The sequence below is a fragment of the Cheilinus undulatus genome, linkage group 1, assembly GCF_018320785.1.
Source record: "Cheilinus undulatus linkage group 1, ASM1832078v1, whole genome shotgun sequence".
NCBI lineage: Eukaryota > Metazoa > Chordata > Actinopteri > Labriformes > Labridae > Cheilinus > Cheilinus undulatus.
Window position 1 is genome coordinate 39094089 of NC_054865.1, and position 23826 is coordinate 39117914.

At 37.6% G+C, this 23826-nt stretch overlaps 1 protein-coding gene across 2 annotated transcripts in view; it reads right to left on the bottom strand.

Moving 5' to 3' along the window:
• Positions 1 to 219: 219 nt before the first annotated feature.
• The window catches only part of mettl15 (methyltransferase like 15), an 89949-nt gene continuing 66342 nt past the window's right edge, over positions 220 to 23826 (bottom strand). For both annotated transcript variants that reach the window (XM_041788819.1, XM_041788810.1), the window contains exons 4-6: positions 14737 to 14928; positions 12951 to 13129; positions 220 to 741 (exon numbers count right to left, since the gene is read on the bottom strand). In XM_041788819.1, coding sequence (XP_041644753.1) covers positions 317 to 741; positions 12951 to 13129; positions 14737 to 14928 — 796 coding nt within the window. In that variant the 3' untranslated portion in view covers positions 220 to 316. The remainder of the gene's footprint in view (positions 742 to 12950; positions 13130 to 14736; positions 14929 to 23826) is intronic.

Consider the following 23826-nt stretch of genomic DNA (forward strand, 5'->3'; position numbering starts at 1 on the left):
GAGCTACACAATTTGTAGAGTGTCTCTGTAGGTCTATGTGGAGCTTTTACTCAGGCTTTCTGCTGTAAAGGTTCAAACCAGTTGTCTGTGTAGCCTTAAACCTGCAGGTTTTACTGAAACAAAGACTCTACCTTGACTTCTTACAGACAGTCTATGTTTGAAGGAAATGCCTGAATGAGACATACATATGAGGATGACAAAAAAAAGCAGAAACCGATATCAGAGTATGAGTTTATTTATATAACATAAGCTTACACCTTTACATAACTTAAGAGTTAAAAGAAAGACAACATTCAAAGGTAAATAATCCATTCTTTCAATGCCTGACAGCAGCCCTAAGTTTAGCAGAGCGTCCTCGTGGATTGTCGCTGACATCCTCTTTTTCAGGCTTGATCACTTTTCTGCGCAGAGGAACCCAGTGAACACTTCCAACATCCATTTTTTCATCCAACAACTTTCTCTTGCTCTGCTTTCTAGGGCTAAAGTGATACTGGTCAAGATTAGACAAGTCCTCTCCTTGGAGGAAACGTTTGACCAGTCTGTCCTCCAGAGAATGAAAGGTAATCACGCAGAGACGTCCTCCAGGTCTCAGTGCTGTCTGAGCTGCAAGGAGGCCTGCGTGAAGTTCGTTCAGCTCATCATTCACAAAGATACGCAGAGCCTGGAACGTCTTAGTGGCCACATGTGCTGGTCGGTGGAGTCGGTCTTTACGTGCGTAGACAGCAGCAGCAGGAAACCCTCCTAGAGACCAAAAATAAAAAATATATCTGTGAGTGGATCTTAAAAGATTTTTTTGCAGAACCAGAGGACAAATGATCAAATACTAAGAAATCTGAAAACAAAAAGTCACAAAGAACATCACAAAAATATTCAAAGTGTCTCAGTCTCATAAAAAAAAAGTGGACAATTTAATTGAGCTCAGTGGAAGTTCAAGCAGGAAGACTGTTTCTACTCATTCATCAGTCACCACTCTTTAATATCTCTCTTCTTCCACTCTGGTGATCAGCTGATTATGGGTGTCTTACGCTTATCTGACTGCCACCTCCTTCCACCTCATTTGACCAATCATCATGCACCTGTCATATTTTAAATCTGTCATCCTCGCTTTCACAGTCAGCCTGTCAGTTCAGTGTGGACACTGTAACCCTCCTCCACCCCAGCTACCTCCATTAAGATAATCAACATCTCATTATACATGAAATCAGGTTCATATAAATGTCAGAAAACCCGATTTGTGGCCACATATCAATGTCCACATCAATGTCCACAGTCCAGGAAACACAACGGAACACAATGGATCTCTGTCAAATCCAAATATCCCTAATTTAAGCAGACATGAGTCTTTTTTTCTCCTGTTTTCACCCCCTCCTCATGGAGTAAGACAGCAATCATGATGCATGCTCAAAGTGACATCAGTGCAAACCCTCTATTGTTGTGTGTGTAGCTCCACTCTTGGGACGGATAGGTACCCCTACAGAAGGGTGCCAAAAAAGTAGGATGGTACAGGTTGGTTATTTGGGTCCAACTGTTGATAATGGAATTCCAAGCAAGTGCTTGCTGTGTCGTACAAAACTGAACTGACCCCAGAGAGGAAATGACAGAGATGATATATGATGCCACTCACTACAGTGGATGGTGGAGCTGCCAGTGTTGACACTGGGCCACTATTCATTTTAGTTTTTGATTATGTTTGAGGAGTCTTGGGGGCCATAGAAGCAACAAAAGTTTAACAAAGGTAAGCTTACTTCACGCAAATGGCAGTGAGTCAACTCTAGGGCTCTCACAGACAGAGAAACTTGTAGCATGTAGCTAAGTACTCCTCATCAATACCTCTTTGTTTAGCATGTCATTAAAATGTCAAAATATGCTTATCAGATGACACAAGGAGGCATTTACAAGTAGTCTTTATGTTTATAATATCAATAAACAATCACATTTCAAACTTCAATATTGGCATTTGCAGCCGTCAGCCTTAAAGAGTAAGTAAAATGCTGGTACAGTAAAGGCTGTTTTATGAATGAACAGGAGTGGCCCCAGGATTGACCCCTGAGGCACACCTTTGGTAACAATTAAACAACTAAAATGATTTGCAGACATCTCATACTGACATTTCAAGCTTTTTCAACTTTCCATGTACATAAAAATTACAGCGGAGTATCTGTGGCCAAGAGTGTTTATTTAGCACTACCATCCAGTGAATAACACATTCCTCACGCCATCCAGGCAGGGGGAAAGATTGTGTGGTATCACATGCAAAAGGTCTTTACAAAGCAACTTAAACACTTGCAGACCTCATATTTGCATGGTTCAGTCTAATTTAGAAGCAGTGGCAGTTGTGAAGCTTAATTTTTTGTTAGATAGGTTGGTTTTTAATATATTGGGATTTAACTCTTCATATTATCTGGTAGTCAAGGAAAATGTTATTATCCCCTAAAGTGCCTCATTTTAACTATTATACCAACTTAACAGCCAATAATATTAGCATACAGTACACACAACTTTTTATGAAAAGGGTCAAAATTTGAAAGGGTCAACTCTCCAGAAGACCTTATTGTATACAGACACCCAAAGGACCAGAGGAACTTCTTTGGGTGGTGATATATACATCTGAGATCACTTGGAGGAGGAATGACAGAGGCCATCTGTGTCCATCTGAGTCACCACTTATCAGCTACCACACCGCCAAAGCATACCTTGAGTCGTGTGACTCTGAGGACTCTGATGCCACCAGTGACTCATGTATGACCTGCACAGCCCACAGGTGTGAGCAGAGTGTTAATAACACAAAAGGAGCTCAAATGCCTCAGATCACCATGGGTCACGAGAACAAAGAGGCCTCTTCAGTAATAAAAATGAGAATGATAATAAAACTTATAAATAGATTTTTTAAAATCCAATGTCTTTTATATGTTATTGATGGTGATTCATGTGAGTTAAAGCAAACAGAAAGAGCTGAACTGACCTGTGAAGACAACACTAACAAAGTATTTAAAAAGAAGAACATGAACCACTGAAAAAACACATGCTGCTGCACTGAGTGACAGGCCCATCAGAGGCTCAGAGCAGGGCAGATGGAGGGTGGAGACGGTGATGATATGGCTGATGTGTCACCAAAATACGGAAGTAGACTCAGCCAAATGCTCCTTATAATATCAGTCACTGAAGACTAAGATGAAGTTAAATCTTACTAAGTCCATAACACAAAGTTTCTCTTAAAGGAAAAGGACAAAGACTTTTATTTTCATAGTTTTGCTCTGTGGACAAGCATACTCTTCGTTTAACTTCTTTCATTATATAATCTAATGCCCTATTCACAGAGGACTAGTAATACTTGGGAACCTCTGGTTATTTGTAATAATCTAACAGGACGTCTGTGTTTTTAATCCTGTGTGAATCGACCATGTTTGTAATTTGCAGTGTAAAAATTTCAGGGCAAATTACCTACCATATTTCAGCACACACAGAGGTCCACAGATCATAATTTAGGTTGGTATATGTTTTGTTTTGTTTTTTTACAGTCCACCTCCTTTATCTAGTCAAAAAATAATAGAGGCTTCGCAGGACATTTTTAGCAAAGTTTTGACACATCTAGGTTATAAATAGTACTTCGCTCTCAGTTAATTTCAGCATACGTTTAAAAATAGCTTTATTTTACGGAACTTATTTATTTAAACTCTAGTGTCCAAATGTGCGTGTGCACACCGCTGCTCTTTTCATACGCACAGCCCTTCTCTTCCTTTTATAAATGCTGATCTAATATCAGTATGATTTAGTTGTACATTTCACACATAACACAATTTACGATATGAAATGTGTTGCTCAATGTGTGCTTAACCATCCACAATGAATACAGTGCTGAATGATATTCACAGCATAAACTGCATAAAAGCTGTTAAAAGTTACAGGAGAGGTTCATATTTAACATGAGGTTAATAGGACACATGAAATAAAGTCACCTGCAGAATGCGATGATATGTCAATTTTGGTTGTTTCCTAGACATTTCAGGAAATTGAGAAAAAATCATAGAAAAACTGTTTTGTTTTCCCAAGAAAAGATGAAAAAATAATTTAAAAAAAGAAAAAACAATGGAAATGTACTTGTTATGGAGGGAAAACAGAGTAAAATAAAATATATGCTTTCATAAATCCTGAATACATCGTTTTTCCAGGATTTGTGGTGTTCTTTTATTTTAAATGTAATGTGTCCACTTCTTTGTTGGGTTACATCTTAAAATCCATCTGGAGTTCAAACTGACCTATTTTATAATTTAAAACATATGGTTACAATTTAAAAAATGTAAGAAATTTGAGGTACAATTTATCATGACAGAGTTACTGATAGGTCCTGATGCCAGACCATGTAAAGGCAGAAAATAAGACAGAGAAAATGGTTCAGATGCTAGGAAAACTGCACTAACAGATGTGTGGTCAGGATTAATAAAGAAAACCATACAGTGTGCAAACAGCATCAGAATTAAGGCACAAATAGGTGAATTCACTTGATCTAAAAGGGCAAGTCCCAATACCCTAAATGCAACTTTATTAAGAATTTCCTGCATATTGTTGTCATGGAAAATTAGCTTTATATAAAAATATATAAAGAGTTTCCAGAGCCAAGATTGATCAAATCATAACCACGACACGAAAGGCTAAGGAACAGTTAGATACTTAAACAGACTTACAGAGAAACTGCAATAAATAGAGAAGTGAGTGATGTGGCATTTCTCTCCTCCTGCACTAAACAGCCCGAGGTGTGACTCACACTGCAATCAATACAATGCCTGCACAGTGAGGACCAGCCCTGGTCTGGTCTCACTGAGCCATGTACTCTCCCTCTAATTCACCTTTCAAATGTACTACAGACAGATCCGTGGAGAGAAGAAGAGATTAAGATGTGTACATAGATGAGGGAATTAGATAGTTAAGGAGGAACAGTATGATTGTGAATGTATTACATTGCACAAAATACAGCAGCAACTTCCCAACACTCTCACTCTGCTCTATCTTTTAAAGTCTCATCTTGAGTCGCTATATATGATGTTTGTAGTTGGGTTGCTAAGATACCGGATTTTTAGACTTCGATTTGATCCCAGTAAAAGTCAAGCTATATGATACCTGTTTTGGTACCACGGCAACTACAAAAATTCAAGTCCTAGACACGTATTATTGGGTAATTTCAAGATTTGAATCACAAAAGTTGCAAATAAATGCCTGAACACTGTCTGGATAAAGTAAATATTGCAGATGAATATGTGCACTTAAAATTATGCTTTCCTCTTGCATCTTAGTTGAAAATATGATTGAAGATACAAAGCTTTTATAAAGCTTTTCTTTCAATTATTAATCGTAATAGTTACATAGACTATCATATTAAAATACATGGCATTTAAAAGTACTGAAGCTTCAAAAGTAATGTCAACCTTAGTTTGCAGCAAGGCAACAATTTGGGTTAGAAATAGCTGGGTTAAAGAGTTTGCTATTATCGACCAAAAGAGCTGAATGAACTGATTATGAGCACAACTTTGGTTAACGTCCTGCAAGAAATTTGATCATGCATTTGCTCAAGTTAATTTTTTTTCGATTGTCGTCAGAAACAGTTTGATTGCTGTGAACAAAGTAACACCACCACAATTATAACTTTGCTTCCTCACTCTAATGCAGCCCCATGCAGAAGCCCTGCTAAATGAGAGACCTTGCATAGTAACAGCTCTGTGTCTGGTGAGCAAACTAGCTCAGTATTGTTAATATAGGAATACTATAATGCTAGCCAGCCAACAAGGCAAGCAAGCTTGTGTGCTCACAGGTTTTGTTGTTGACTATTCAAGAACTTAGGAAGTATTCAGTAAACTTGTACATTAATAGCTGTTTTTGTGCCTGCAAAGCACAAATTTTTTTGGTTCTAATCAAACTGAATGGTGCAGCAGAGCAAACATGATAGCTCTTTAATATTGGATTTTCTGGCTTTTTGTCACTGAGGCCTGTTACTGTTCTCGGTCTAAACGTGCCTTAACATTTAAGTTCAGCTGCATCATGACTTTTCTTGTAAATATAGTTGCTCCTAGATGGCCCATGAGAGCTTAGGCTCAATACAACTACTACTTGATGTGTGGGATTTAAACTAAAAATATGGTGACGCTTGATGAGGCTACTACAATGTTAATTCTGGAGCTAAAACTAACATTATAAACATGAATCATCAGTTGGAAGTTGTAACAGATCAAAAACTACTTCACTTTGCTCCTCCTGCTGCTGTTAACGTTTAGCCATTAAAGTCAAGAGTTGAGTGGAAAAGTGAAGTTTTTTCAAGGCAGAAGTAAAAAAAATTATTAATCATTAAATTACTGGATTATCACTTTTATTTTTTACTTCATAAATATTTTTATCCCTTAATGTATTAATTCAGGTGCATCTTTTTATGCTTTATAAGCCAAATCACACTAATTCACATCACCTTAATCACTTTTTGTTACTTCTACCCTTGAGCCCTCTTTCCAGAAATGATAAATGTGCATGTTTGCGCTGATAATGGTGAATAATGAATGAAAAACAAACAAAAATGATAAATTTTGCCACTATTTTCATCAGATGGCAACAGTTTGCATCAAATCAACCTCAAATAAATCAAATCAATTGATAATTTATCATCGTGACTTTTAGATGACTGCATTTGTAGATGACAATGCTACAGCAGCTTCTACAAATAGAGCATCCCAGCAAATTTCTAATGTGCATAATCTTCATTATGACGTCAAAATATAGCCTACGTATCACTTATGTATTTGATGAAAAACTACAAAAATACAAATGCAGCTCCAGACACTCAGCTAAGAGTCACTAGTTAAGGAGTCACTTATTGAACTCATACATTCATGTTATTTTCATACAGATTTAAAGATCAATGTAGAAGAAATTTATATGCTGCCTACTAGTTTGATGGGCATGATTGTCTCTGTAGTGACGATGACATATTGTACAGATGTGGATGACTGTAGTTCTGGTTTATCATTTTTCTGTTTCTGTCACTGTTGTTCCTGCTGCTATGTTGACTGTCACATCCTCTCTGTCTCTACACTCCTACAGTTCATATATGCATCTCTCATCTGCATCAGGTTAATTTTTGAGAATGTGCACAGCTGATGCTCCAAATGGATGCAGGGGACATGTGGCAGTCATGGGGCGCACTCACACTAGGCACTCTGTACCATGCCTGGGCGCGTTTGGGCCCTAAGTCCAGTATGTTTGACCAGTGTGAATAAGCTCGTTAGCATGGTACAGGTACAGACTGCCATAATGTATACGTGTACTTAACACCAAGTGCATCTCTGACCTAAAAGTCAGCACAGTTGAGGTGTTCAGTCCTGTGTAAAAATCCCCTTATACACTATATAGAGGGAAATAAATCTCTGTAGCATTAAATATGGTGAAGGCCTATCAAGATATATTTGTGAGGTCTGCAACTAAGTGCAATAGACATTTAAACAAATATTAAGTAGACACCTGTCGTGCCTATTCTTTTCTTTTTATTCTTTTTCAAAATGAATTATAAATTAGAAGTGACACTAAGGCTGACACCCTCCAATCAAGCATGCAGGATTTTGTTTCTACTGAAGTGTCTCTGTGAGTGTCTCTGCTTTGTTCACTGTCACAACTCCGCTGCCTGTTTTATTCACTTGTCTGTATATACATTTACGAAGTGTCTTGGGGGCGGCAGTAGCTCCTGGTCGGGCCATATCTGGACTTAGACCTGGTAGCTGGAGAGGTTACAGTTCACTTTCTGAGTACTGTCGAAGTACCCTCGAGCAAGGGAGCAAGGCACTGCACCCCCAGCAGCTCCCGGCAGTGCTTCAAAGAGAGCAGGAAGGACATCACTTGAACATCAGTGCATGTCCATGGGGATCCCATTTGTGCATGTTTGTATGTAACTCAGCCTATGTGTGTGTAATATGTTCAACAACAGAGTGTAAACTGTGAATTTCCCTTCGGGGATTAATAAAGTATGTCTTCTTCATGATGTCATTAAAATACTCATATTAATGCTAGTATCTGCTGCAACTTGTGGCTCTTTCAAGTCCTACTTGGGGAAAATATCCCCCTAATAACCTTAAAAGGGAAATTTTGACCTCAGAAATTATCCATTGCAAGTCACACCAATCAATTTGTTTCCCACACTTATACAGTGGGCTTTAAATGTCAAATTCAATTGTCAACCTTTATTTTTTGTCTGTATATTTTCAACGGATGTGTACAAGAGAAAAGATGCCAGATAAATATCACTGATTCTTAACAAAAAGGCTAAATCAGGTTCTGAACCTGACTTTTTATTTTTGTTTGCCTGCAATTTGAGGTCTAAACTAGCAGTTGTGTGTTGGAACAATTTCTTTCTTTCTTTTTCTCTAATATGACTTTTTTGCCAATAAAATCTTTATTCTAGCAAATCCATCAGACACATTTACATGTATTTTATTTTCATTTCATTTCAAGATGAATGAATAAATGAAAGTTTTCAGTCATCTAAATCTGGTATTCATTAACACTTCATAAAGTGATAAAATACTTTGTTTTCAGTCACAGCTTATTTTTACTCATCTGAGGTATCTCATCTCAGACCTTAATTTTCTATTTTAATCTTAAAAACTACTACATAATATTAACCTTTTAATAATAATTAGTTATTACTGACAGAGTTGACAATCATCTAATAGAGTTGACAATCATCTGACAGAGTTGACAATCATCTGACAGAGTTGACAATCATCTAACAGAGTTGACAATCATCTGACAGAGTTGACAATCATCTGACAGAGTTGACAATCATCTGACAGAGTTGACAATCATCTGACAGAGTTGACAATCATCTAACAGAGTTGACAATCATCTAACAGAGTTGACAATCATCTGACAGAGTTGACAAGCATCTAACAGAGTTGACAAGCATCTGACAGAGTTGACAAGCATCAGACGAATTCGACAATCATCTAACAGAGTTGACAATCATCTTACGGGGTTGACAATTATCTGACAGAGTTGTCTATCAACTGACAGAGTTGACAATCATATGAAAGAGTTGACAAGCATCTGACGAATTCGACAATCATCTAACAGAGTTGACAATCATCTTACGGGGTTGACCATTATCTGACAGAGTTGTCAATCAACTGACAGAGTTGACAATCATTCGATGAGGCTGTCAATCAACTAACACAATTGACAATCATCTGACAGAGTTGGCAATCATCTTATGGAGTTGAAAATTCATCTGACAGAGTTGACAGTCATCTGACAGAGTTGACTATCATCTGACAGAGTTGAAAATTATCAGACAGAGTTGACAATCATCTGACAGAGTTAACAATCATCTGACAGAGTTGACAATCATCTTACGGAGGTAACAATCATCTGACAGAGTTGACAATCATCTGACAGAATTGACTATCATCTGACAGAGTTGACAATCATCTGACAGAGTTGACTATCATCTGACAGAGTTGAAAATTATCAAACAGAGTTGACAATCATCTTACAGAGTTGACAAGTATCTGATGGAGTTCACAATCATCCTACGGAGTTGACAGTCATCTTACGGAGTTGACAATCATCTGACAGAGTTGACAGTCATCTGACAGAGTTGACAAGCATCTGACAGAGTTGAAAATTATCTAACAGAGTTGACAATCATCTGACAGAGTTGACAATCATCTAACAGAGTTTAAAATCAGCTGACAGAGTTCACAATCATCTAACAGAGTTGACAATCATCTGACAGAGTTGACAATCATCAAACAGAGTTGACAAGCGTCTGACAGAGTTGACAATCATCTGACAGAGTTGACAATCATCTGACAGAGTTGACAAGATCTTACAGAGTTGACAATCATCTTACAGAGTTGACAACTCATGACAGAGTTGACAATGACCTGACAGAGTTGACAATCATCTGACAGAGTTGACAATCATCTAACAGAGTTGAAAATTATCTGACTGAGTTGACAATCATCTGATGGAGTTGACAATCATCTGACAGAGTTCACAAATATCTAACAGAGTTAACAATCATCTGACAGAGTTGACAATTATCTAACAGAGTTGACAAAGATCTGACAGAGTTGACAATCATCTAACAGAGTTGACAATCATCTGACAGAGTTGTAAATCACCTAACAGAGTTAACAATCATCTTACAGAGTTGACAATTATCTAACAGAGTTGACAATCATCTGACGGAGTTGTCAATCAACTACCAGAGTTGACAATCATCTGACGGAGTTGTCAATCATCTGACAGAGTTGACAATCATCTGACGGAGTTGACAATCATCTGACGGAGTTCATAATCATCTGACAGAGTTGTAAATCACCTAACAGAGTTAACAATCATCTTACAGAGTTGACAATTATCTAACAGAGTTGACAATCATCTGACAGAGTTGATAATCATCCAACAGAGTTGACAATCATCTGACAGAGTTGACAATCACCTGACGGAGTTGACAATCACCTGACAGAGTTGACAATCATCTGAAAGAGTTGACAAGCATCTGACAGAGTCGACAATCATCTGACAGAGTTGACAATCATCTGATGGAGTTTTCAATCAACTGACGGAGTTGACAATCATCTGACATAGTTTACAATCACTTGAAAGAGTTGACAATTAACTGACAGAAGAAAATCATCTGAAAGAGCTGACAATCAAATGACGGCGTTGAAAATCATCTGATGGAGTTGACAAGCATCTTACAGATTTGCAAATCATCTCACACAGTTGACAATCATCCGATGGAGTTGAAAATCATCTTATGGAGTTGACAATCAACTGACAAAGTAAACAATCAACTGAAAGAGCTGACAATCATCTGACAGAGTTGACAATCATCTGAAAGAGCTGACAATCATCTTTTGGAGTTGACAATCATCTTTTGGAGTTGACAATCATCTGACAGAGTTGACAATCATCTGACGGAGTTGTCAATCAACTACCAGAGTTGACAATCATCTGACGGAGTTGTCAATCATCTGACAGAGTTGACAATCATCTGACTGAGTTGTCAATCAACTGGCGGAGTTGACAATTATCTGACACAGTTGCCAATTATCTGACGGAGTTGACAATGATCTGACAGAGTTGACAATCATCTTACAGAGTCGAAATCATCTTACAGAGTTGACAGTCATCTTACAGAGTTGACAATCAGCTTACAGATTTGACAATTATCTGATGGAGTCATCTTACTATGGGGATAAAATGTAATGGTTTAAATTGGCTTTTAACCCAAATATGTTTCCGACTTCACCATAGATAAACACAAATTATGAAAATGAAAAGGTACAATTAAGCTCTCTGCATGCTATCATTAATATATCTATATTTATTTTGGTAATTATTTTATTCACATTCAAAGGTTTGAATTGTGGCTCTTGCAAAGTTTTTTTCAACAATTTGGCTCTTTGGTTGAGCAATACTGATCCAGAGATTAAGTGCACTTTTCTTTTCTCAACAGCTAATCAATTGGTTGGTTTGTGAGTGTAATTTCAGTCAATATTTTTCTTTGACTAAAGGCCTGCATTATATCATATACTGACCACACATTTCACTGCTGTAGTCGTTTCTCTAGGTGGAAATTAAGGTGAAACAGCTGGAATCTAATTCTACATAACTACGCCCTTCCTACTGGCTACACACAAGCATTTAATAAAGGGTAATTAAGTCATTTATTAGGGTGCTGGTTCAACACATTCAGTGCGGTAATTGAGCTAAGACCAGTGCTTTCTCTGAATTGATTCCTGCTTTCAGAGTTAAACAAAAAGTTTCCATCTACTTACAGGTTGAGCTCTAAAGTATTTTAACTTCAGGCACCTCTCAAAACAACAACAGCAACAAAAACAACCTGTTAATGCCTGTGGGTTTTTTGTAACTTCCACAGCTGTTTAACATGTGCCTGCCTATGTTATGTAAATGTTTTTTTGATGTTAGATCTTTAATTCATTAGATTTTTTTGGACTGCTAAGACCAGTTCCAACACAGAGACAAAAACATTCTTATTCCTTTTTTTTCTCAGATTTAAAAGCAATGCCATGGTTCTAATTTCAGAAACTAATCAATGATGAAAATGGGAATAGGATGGGCATCGGGGGAGAGGCTTTAGATACAGTCAGTAGTGTCCGTGCTGGAACAACATGTTTCAGGAAGAAAATGTTAGAACAAGATGTTTCTCACATTTTGTCCTGATACACGTTGTCCCTACATTACCCCACAACCCAACCCATCCCTCAGTATCAGTGTCAAAACTGTCATAATAACCCCCATGTGCTTTTTTAGAATCAAGACATCTCTTATTGTTCTAAATAAACATGTGTGGTGACTTGCTCTGCTTTCAAAAAAGATTAAACAGCTGCTCTTACTCACACCTGTTCTCCCAGGGTGACACTGACGCACATACTGCTCTGTGCAACAAGTATAGAAACCACATCTCAATCATTCAGCAGCTCAATTCTGCAGGCTAAAAAAACAACATACAGGGAAGATAAACAAAATAACCCTGGATTTTAGCATGAGGGTTTCATGTGTGTGAATATATTTTGGGGTTTGCTCTGAGGTGTACGCGCATTTTTGTGAGAGGAGAAACGAGGGGAGAAGGAAAGCAATAAAAGGTAATATAAAGAGAGAGATGGTATACTGTGCGTGAGATGCTGTTTGTTTTCAAGGCATTAGTCCTTTCCTGTACCCCAAGATCTATTTTTTTCCCTCTACCTTAAAAGGAAAGTGTAAAAAAAAAAAAAGGAAAAAAAGAGCACCCAACCAGAGGCAGGAGAGAGGAAGATGACTGAGGTCACTGTCCACGTAATTTTCTGAGACACATAAGTCCCACGGGGAGGCAGCCTTAATAACTCCACTCATGTTTTATTTTCCCTCCAGAATTCTGTGGGGAATTTATCAGGAGAGTGCTGAGCTACCTGCCACCACGCTGGCCAGCTGCTGCGTCCGGGTGATGGGGTTGACACGGCGTGCCTCCACAATGGCTGAAGCTATTTTCTTGGCGTGTCTTTCTTCCCCGTATGCAGTGAGGATGGATGCAAGAGCCTGTTGATCTAAGGTATTCACAACGTCAGCAGCGCAGGGCATGTCGGGGTACCTACGCACAAAGAGAAGCCCAATTAAGCTGCTTGACGTCATGTCCTTGCTGACAGTGGCGAATCCTGACAACTCTGAGATACAGCTGAAAACCTTTATGGCTGACAGTGGTGAATAGAACGATTGTGAGAGAATGAGAGGAGAAATGCAGCTTTTTCAGTAGCATACAACATGGTTGTCTTAGCTGGTTGCATTGCTGATAGTGTGACGTGATTCATGGATAATTCTGAAATCATTTAGAGAGCATTAGATTGCTTGTGACAGGGAAAAAAGAGAGAAGGAGTGGGATGTTTAGGCATGATTGATATGAGGAGAGCATGCATGAGTCTGCTTAACATGTCTGCAATCAGGTTTTAGATTCCACTGTCACACTTAAGAGGCATTACTCATCAACGTTCAGTAATATGTGGTTTCAATGCTGGCTGATCGAAAAATGAAAATTAGCCACTATATTTCACTGCACGTCTTAGTGACAATATTGAAAATATCTATGAAATAAAGCTTATTTCTGAGTCTAACAACCACAGTATCTATAGAGATCTCATACTAACATACCTGCGGACTATCACAACATAAAGGTAATAAAATGCTTTTGATGTGAAACCATTACATTTGTTATAATAAAATTTAAACCAAGATTTGTATTAGCAGGACATTTTGCAGTAAGTTTGCAAGTCCTCTCATGAAAAGTAGATGCTTTTATAGGGGACGTACAGTGCCTATAAAAGTATGTAACTTTGCCCGTTAAGTTGTTTTTGATTGAAATAGCTTTTGATTTCATTAAAAATGACCTCCTTATTCTGCAAATTTAATGAATGACCATTTTCAGTTCTTTACAACCTTTAAAATCTTTTAAAACTCTGTTTTGCATAATAATATGGAACAGTGCATTTTGAGGTTTTTATTTTTAACACAATAATGGTTATCATTATAAAGTTTGCTGAAAAACATTTGAATTATGCTCTAACGGCTGATGACTTGAAAAATACTCTGTCATTTGCAGTAATATTTAGGAAAATATGAGAAAAATGTTATTTGCATAATAATGTGGAAAGCAGTGTAAATATAAGAAGAGAACCTGAGAGTTTTTAGAACTTTTTTGCACATTCAGGCTTTCCTACATAAACTCAAATACTAAGTAATTGGCTGTTTTTAAATCAATGTTAATAAAACCACTGGCAAATAAAAACTAAAAAAAATATAAGTACAGAATTTTTTACCCCCTTTCACGGCTGTTAACTTAAAGATGGGTGTCATGTTTACAACAATAAGATGGCCTTGATGGTTATAAGAAACCAAAGTTGAATATTAATAATTGATAACTGTGGTAAGGTGTCACACTTATCTATGCACCTGGTGTCTCTGAAAGAGATTTTAAAGGTAAAGATGTCACCCTACATCCTGGCTTTTGCTACTATTAAAGAATATTTGAAATTATAAGACAACAAGAGGTTGTCTAGTCCATGTTTTGGCTGACCACTAACTTCTGATTATTCAGCTCCCTGAACCTTATTACTAACAAGTGTAATGTCTGTGTGTCTCGATAAAGCTGCATTACATCCAAACAGACCCTCCTTATATACCATTAGTACATTTTAAATCCATTACCTGTCTCCATCCATTCTCATATCCAAAGGTCCATCCTTGCTGAGGGAAAAGCCTCTCTCAGCCTGATCCATCTGCATGGACGAGCAGCCAGCATCCAACAGGACGGCATCAATGCTGCCTGGCTTAATATTCATGTCAGACAGCAGGGCTTCAAGCTCACTGAATCTGCCAAGCAATGGTTTCACACGACCACTAAAAAAAAGATTAAGAAAATAATTACTGCAGTTAGACAATTGTATAAATGCATATGGCAAAACTGTTGTAAAAATGCTGATGCCATCTGCAAGTGTTTTTGTCAAAAAGGAATACAATGACATTTCATCAAGAATTTTCCTAGGTAATATTGATATTATTCAAATAATAAACAAAATCTATTTCAGAGGGTAAGAGGAACATAATATGAGACTAACTGAATAAATTTCATTTTAATTCATATAGTCATAGGTTTAAAAAAAAGTAAGAAATATATTTTAGGAATTCAGGATAAAACAATAAGGACACTGCAAAATCAAACAAATCTTAAAGAAACTTGATAAGAATAAGGTATTCATTGGAATTTGTTTAACATTTTACAAAAAGAAACAATATTTTCAACCCTTACACTTTTGAAAGACAACAATAATGTAAGTGATTGAGTGCTATAGTCTTGGAGTTTATTTTTAAGAGAAAATTTGGTGAAGTCATGTAGTTGAAAATTTTGTTCTTCTCTCTTTCTATGGTGATATGCAGAAAAAAATGATGAGCAAGAAGGTAAAAAAACATTCTGAAAATAGTCAAAACTGAGCATCAAAGCTAAAGTTAGCAGTAGTGTTCATTTTTATGACTAAAATTATGACAAAAAATGTTAGTTAACAACCTTTTATCCATGTGGAAGACTAGCTTAAATTAGACTTTTGTTAATAAAAGCTTGAAAAGTAAATTTAGTTTTCATCATGGACTAAAATGGGACAACAATGTTAGAAGTGGACGGTTGGAATTTCAAAATCCATGATCTTTCTCCACTGTGCATTTAAAGTATGTCAGAATTTTTATCAATATAGTTTTAATAAATCAATGTATTGATAGTTCATTAACATAAATGTTTAACATTTAAATTAATTTCAAAATTTGGCTGATCAAATCATCTTAAATTTTAAAATGATATGACTAAAAGGAAATTGAAACAACTTTTTATTGACTAAAACTATTTTTTGTTTTGTTTTGTTTTGGTTAACTAAAATGACTGAAACTATAAGGGTTAAACATGACTAATATGTCACAATAACTAAAAGGCATCTTGATCTGAAGACTAAAATGAAGACCTTATTTTGAATTGCTGCCAAAGTGAACTCTGGTAAGCAGTGCTAGCATTGCTAGCTTTCAGCCAACCTTGCAAGTTAACGTTAACTTGTTCTTCATTGCTTTTTGATATACAAGTGTTACTTGACAGGGACTAAAAACAACTTTATCTCCATTTTCAAGTTCAAAATATTTTCAAACTGTTCCATGCTACTAGATGCCATCTATTTGCTGATTTACATCTGGGTAGTAGAGCATCATGGCAGTAGCCAGTACCCGGAGATGCAGCTCCATCTCGTAGCAGGCAGCTGCATTACAGCTGAGACACTATATTTCACTATATTGTGGGCTTGAATTAATAATAATGATAATAATAAATAGATTAAGTTGCAAGTAATTGCAGTGCCAAAGGACTTTAATCTTTTCCTGCAGTTTGTGAGTAGCAAACAGAGGGTGTGCACAAGGACAACTCAGTCAGTGGCATAACAGAGAAAAGACAGGGCAGCATACATTGTTCTTGTTACTCTCGCCATTGTTTAGACCAGCTGTTTTCAAACTCTTTTTGTCCAAGCCACCTCAAGCCAATATCTCAAGGCACACCATACTCACATGCGTGCTAAACAGCCTCTTTAACTAATCTCACAGTCTCTTAAGTGGTTGTGTGGTTGTGGAAATAACATGGTTGTACAGATTCATACCACATACCAAGACTTCCCACAAGGAACACCAGTGGTCTTCACTATACCATATAAGAACCGGAAAATGAGACAAATACATGCTAAAATGTATATTTTTGCCATGTATATTTCAGCCTTATAAAACCCTCTCACAGTTGGTGATTGAAGTAATCTGCCAGAGCAGAACAATCTGTTATCAGTCGCTTTTACCCCAACTTTTCCTCAACATATGAAAAATATTCAAGTTAAATAAACCAGAAAACCTCTGAGGAAATTTGTGTATTCTTCAAAGTTGTCAGATTTTTGATACTTTGATATTTCATGATAATGTGTTTTAGAACGATGATATTGTTAAAATGATTATTTTAATCCTTGATAGAATTAAAAATATCAACACAAACACATGTTCCAGTATCTCTACTTGTTGTGTAGTTATCGCATTATAGTTATACAAATTCCAAAGCCACACCTAGAAATGCCTCAAAGCACACCAGTGTATATTGCCACACCTTTTGGGAACCACTGGTTTGGACCACAGCTCATATTTAATATGAATGATAAGCCCCTTGTTTAATAAAGGAAAATACGGGCTGTTTTTTCATTCTTTATCCAGTGTCAAACACACTTTGTAGAGAAACACCACCTATACTCTACATCAGGCAAAAAGAGCTTGCTTTAAGGAGATACTTCTGTGGTAAGACCATGTGAGATATAAAATTCAATGGAAACCCGCAGTAGCTTGAGTAGCTTTCCAGTTAATCTATTAAAATCAAATTAAGTATTTCCTTGGAAGCCAACTAACTCTCTTAGCTTTCCCATTGAGATCGTTCCTTGTCAACAGGCGAGTAGAAACCCTGAATAGTCAGTCAATTCCTCATGCACGAGTGGTGAGATCCTCCAGCCACATTCATGCATTTTTCATGTGACCTTTTAACTTGTGAGAACAAAGATGATGGCAGAGAAGTGCAACAGGAGTTAGCATGTATACAAAAGGAGAGGCAGATTTTCTGCAGCCTTCTCCACCCATCTGGTCCGCAGATATGAAAACGGCTTTCAGTGAAGCTGTCACTATTAAAGGCATTTCTGAATGTGATTTGTAATTTGTTAAAAAAGTAATTTTAGTCACATAATGACTGTAGTTTTATTTTAAAAGGAACTCACGTATGAAATATTTCACAAAAATACTGTAAAATTATAAACCATTAAATCATTTAAAAATTACCCTTATTTATCGACCTCCCTCTCAGTTACTTGCAGCCCCCCTGGGAGTCCTGACTTTGGGGACTACTGCTCTAAACTAAACAATATAAATCAGTGTTTTCCCAGAGCACAACCTGTGTGCATAGATAAGTCAATGCTTTCAGCACACGAATCTCCATCTGGATTACAACACTCCCTGGATTTACATGTTTGCCACCATGAACTCAACCACAAGATAATCAAGGCTCATCATACACACTGCTGTTTGTCAAACACGTAAGATACATCCCACCTATAGCTCTTACTTTGTTAGGCTCTACTGTTCAGTCTTTGTACCAAAGCAGCACCAGATAGTTTACTTTACTAACGACTCAAATGAAAATGAAACAATAATGATTGCTTATACTTATTATACATGCTAAAGCTTGTGAAAAGAGTACAACTCAAAAAGCAGCACTGACGCCACTGTAGGTATAGACAAGCTAATTCACAGAAATGTTAGAAAAAGTTCGACAAGGTCCTCTCATAAACACAACAAGGACTTCTCCTTCCTCTAGATCATGAGCTCTAAAAGTGCGGCCCGTGAGCCAATGGCGGCCTGCAGAAACATTTCTGGCGGTCTGCAATTGATAAGACAGGAAGCAAGGCACACTGAGACTGACTGTTCTAAATAAGTTTTTACATATATTCTGAAATGGACTGCACACAGGACTGTTATATCCCAAATTTGACTGTAGACAGCAGAAAACCGCAGGAATTTTGTGTGCATTACAATGTTTCTCAATGTTTTCTCAAGTTTTGCCAGGTTTAGCCTCATTTATTAATTAAAATGTGTTTATTGAACATTACTGGATGAAGACCAATAAACGTAAACTGTAGAGATACAACCTGGCCATTAAAATGATTACAAATGGGATTTTTTTTTTCTGTTTTTTTTTTCCTTCTGCGGCCCTCAGTCCAATGTTGGGTTCCTAAATTGGCCCTCAGCAATCAAAACTTTGAGAACCCCTGCTCTAGATTAACTAAAGCAGAGGTTCCCAAACTTTTTCCGTCAGGCCCCCCTTTGACAGGTGACAATATTTTTGCACCCCCCCCCCCCCCAACTGCTCACCGTACATATCAACATGTAAAACATTGTAAATGTACAACAAACACCTACATTCACAATTTTTGCAAACAAACTCCTTTTTATCTAGAAATCACCACAACATGAAACCTAGAAATTTTTGAAAAATCTAACTCTCTGAAGATGAACAATTCCCTGAAAATAATAACTGCAATAATTTCAGTGACGACTGTCACAGCTTATTTGATGCTACAGATATTCTTGAGTCCTGGGTGCAGCTTTGAGACTGCCAATTTCTGTTTATTTTCAAGGACCAGCTTTGATTTTCTTTTTTTTTTTTTTTTTTGTTTGTTTTTTGTTTTTTGTCTTAATTGAATCTCACACTGATAGGATGTTGCAAAAGAAAAGAGTGGCCAAGGTTCTCGAGCCTAGAAGTGGATACTGTACTACTTTTCCACTCCAATCCAAAACGCAGAAAAATCAACTGCAATGACATTGTTGAATCTGCAGTGACATCAATGAACTGCTCCTCTTCTGCAGTGCTGAAGTCATCAACTGGTGTTACAGCCTTGCCTTGCCATGCCCCCCCGGCACGGCCCCACACCCCCCTGAGGGGGCCAGTGGCCCACTTTGGGAACCACTGAACTAAATGCATTCCAGGAAAGATAAATTGGCTGATCCTGTACTTCAAAAACTCACTGAAGACAAAATGGCAAGGGAGTATCTCACCCACGCTACTCGGGCCTCCCTTTGCTTTGCTGTTGTTATCCACTATCCTGCTCAGTGATTGATTTGTTGAAAAATCCATAATAAAGGCTTTGTTGTTCTCACCCATTACCTGCCCAATCCTTTTCTCCTATGCCTCCTTACAAACTAACCCAACATATATAACTAATATTTTCTATTATGTTTAGCAAAGTGTTGGCTTAAATAGTTTACTATTGGTAACTATAGTTTCCCAACAGTGCATCCAGTCTGAATTAAGGTGGGTAATGGGTGGATAAGGGTTATGGTGATTTTGTTGTTGCCCCAAGGCTTGCATCCACAGGACTTCAGAGTGATGTTTTAAGGCTGCATTTTAATCAGTAAAAGTTATCTATTAATGGCTAGTTAATAGAAAAAAATACCAGCAAAAAAAAAAAAAGCTCCACAAAACTGCTACAGCATTATGCATGTAAGTACCAGAAACAAATGCAGCAGCTTATCAGATCAGGCAGGGCCTCCAATGGCCAAAGAAAGGCCTGAAGTTGGATTATGAACACAGAAAATTCTCGTACAACATCACAGCCTCACCAAATATACATGTTCCACCCAGAATCTCTTTAAAGGCAGCTGATCCATGCAAGGAGGTTTGTTTATAATGTCACATATCAGAATGATCAGAACCAGCATGGTAGCTTTGTAGCTATATTGTAAATTTTCTATACAATAGCAAAGGTAGGGGTGCACAGATACCAATACCAGTACAGGGTATTGGTGCCAATACCAAGCCAAATTACTAGGTCCATTAAACATTACAGATACTGTACTCTGTATCATTATAAAGCCAGATGTTAGCCTCTTATTATGTGAGTATGTAGTCAAAGTTTGAGCCATGTCTGCAATTTATTGGTATTTTAAAATGAGGATGAAAAAAGTGGAGGAGAATGACAACTATGCACTAAATCAGTGTCAAAGAAAAAGACACAATTAAAAAACTCATATCCAATCTCAACTAGAGTTTGCCAAAAAGCATGTAGGAGACATATAGTAGACCCCATGGTCACATGGAAGAAAGTTCTTTAGTTTTTAGTAGCTTGGTGGTCACCAAACACTGAGCATCACCACAATGCCACCATCCCCACTATGAGGCATGGTAGTGGATGCATCATGCTGTGGGGATGCTTCTCAGCAGCTGGCCCTGGAAGGCTTGTAAAGGTAGAGGGTAAAATGAATACAACAAATGTAGGAAAATCCTGGAGGACAATCTTAGGTTGTTTTCACATCTGATAGTCCGTGGGACTTGTTTCGGTTCGGATCTCAAATTGCAATATTGTAGCACTTTCCCATGGTTTGGTTCCTATTCACGTTGCCCCTGGTCAAACGAACCAAACCATGCATTTGTGGCGCTGTCATACCTAACAAAGAGCAGAGCAGCAAGGTGTCCAGCATGTCGTTCTTTACGTAAGACGAATAAATCAGCACCGAAGATAAAGGTGAGCTAACATGTGAGCAAGAGACTACGACCTGTTGCTATGGCTACACAGACACCAAGTGAGGTACCGACATGTATTTGAGTGTTTTGAATCACATATATAAATCCGTAAATCAATGCGCTTTATGCCACCTCTTGCCTTTGGTTCACAAGTTGGTCCGCTTTGCTTTCACACCTCAAACGAAAGGCACCAGGGTTTGTTTGAAAGCAAACCCAGAACCCCCCCACCTTTTAAGTGGACCAGAGTCTGATTGTTTGGTCCACAGCAAAGTTGGTGTGAGCTTTCACACCACTCCAAACAAACCAGACTACCTGGGACAACGGACCAGATTTCATTTAAAGCGGACCAAACAGCTCTAGTGTGAATGCGATCTTATCAATTCCCCAAGACAACTACAGCTTGGGAGAAGATTTATTTTCCAGAGACAGACCCAAAGCATACAGCAAAAGCTACACAGAAATGGTTTCAAGACAACAAGATGAATATTCTAGTGACTGAGTCAAAGCCCAGATCTCAATCCAGCAGAGAATTTGTGACTGGACTTGAATAGGGCTGTTCACACCTGATCCCTGTTTAACCTGAGAGAGCTTGAGCAACTTTGAAAGGAAGAATGAGGTAAAATTGCAGTGTTCAGATGTACGAGCCTGACTGAGACCTATCCACAGATACTCAGTGCTGTGATTGCAGCCAAAGGAGCTTCTACTACATCTAGACTTGAAGGGGGTGAATATTAATAAAGTCACTTACTTTACATTACAGATTTTTATTCAATTGATATAACTTTGTAGAAATTTGTTTCCACTATGAAATAAAAGAGGGATTTTTGACATTCTTTATGTAAAAAAACAGACTATTAATTTATAAAATCAATAAAAGGGTTAAAAAACCAAGAGGTTGATTACTTGTCAAAGGCAGGAAACTTTTGAAGAGACACACACTTTTTAGATTTTTGTCCTTTTTTTGAAAGAGTGATCTTAGCTTATAAATCTGCTATTTATCAATTTGCTTTTCAACAAAAACCCAAAACCCTATGTTTGGTAAACAAGAGATCACTGTTTTGATCAGTTCCTTCTGAAATGTTTTTGCTAAAAAATAAAAAATCAATAAATGAATGATGATCAACTAGAGAATAAATATTTATGCATTATACGAACATTATTGTAAGTTGGCATTTAACAGGTTTCCAGCTGCAGAGCATGAAAGGCTCATCTGCTGGTAGCTGGAGGAGTCAGCTGAAGTGGAGAGTGGCCACAGACAAAGAGAGGGGACAGACCTCCAGTGACTGGTTGGCAGTGCCAGCTAGGGAAGCCACAAGCTTTCCAATCAACCTTACACAAGTGAGGGCTTCATAAAACAGCTCCTCATTTTATTAGTCTTCTGAAGAATTACAAGAATGTGAGCTGGTTATTGTAAAGTACTTTTTCTGTTTAACTGCAGACAAGAAACATTTTTGTGGTGCCGTCAGTGCCAGCCACTAATGGCAGAGGAGGGTTTAAAACAGCAGGTTAGGCAACAGTTTAGCGTTCTAAATGGAAGTTTAAGGTGTATTTGAAAACAGCTAATACTGGAGTTTGTGCAAAATATTGCTACTCTGTGTGACAAGGCAATGTCTCTGAACAGCATGAAAACGATGCACTACAGCCAATTTCCAACATGCACTCCTGAAAATTTCTGAGGACATTTCAGACAGACTGCCCCTGAAATCTACTGGAGTTTAGATGTTCACACAGCAACAAAAAAGTTGTTTCTTTTTCTGCTGCAAATCAGACTCGTACTGCTGACCAGGACATAAAAATCATCCCTGCTGTCCACTTGCTTGGAGTTGCAACTGACGGTGTTAATTAAACCCATAAAGAGTTTCATTTAACACTGTTACCCAGATTTGAGATTGCAGTAGGGAGAGACATCACATTCAAATACCCACACCAAAAACTGTATAATTGTGGACAGAGGAAAAACGTGTGGCTCAAATGACTGTGTGAGCTTAAACACCAGTCACATTTGTCCACTACAGCATCATTCATTTTGGATAACCTTGATTTGGAGAAATTGACCCTATATACAACCTTAAAGTGAATAAGTGCAAGATGAGCACATAATGTTGCTGTGTATAACCCTTTAACAACATCATCCCACCAACTCTCAGTAAGTTGGATTCCCAACTCCTCCTCCCAAGCAAGTCTTGATTTGAAGTCTGACTTATCACACTGATCAAGAATTTGATTGTAAATTGTTGAGATTATCTTTTCATGGGATGCGCTGAAAGTTAGAAAGGTCTCCCATAAATGTTGAGGAGGTAGAAATGGAAGATGGAAAACACTGAGAAACAAAATGCCTGACCTGGAAATACCTAAAATAATGGGTCCTATGTAGTTTATAATGTGACACCAGGTTATCAAAGCTGTTGAAAACGCCATCTGAGTACAAATCAAGATAACCTTTTATACCTTGTTTTTTTCCTGAATACAAAAGCAGAATCTAAGGACAAGGGAGGGAAAAGATGGTTATTACATATTGGGCCCAGCACAGATGCAGTTGTAAATTTAAACAGTTCCTAAACTGATACCAAATTTTGACGGTATTTAGAACAATTGGGTTTTTGGCATAATCTGAAATCTTAGTTGGGAGGAAGGAATATACTAGGGCAGACAATGAGGATGAAGAAAAGGAGCTA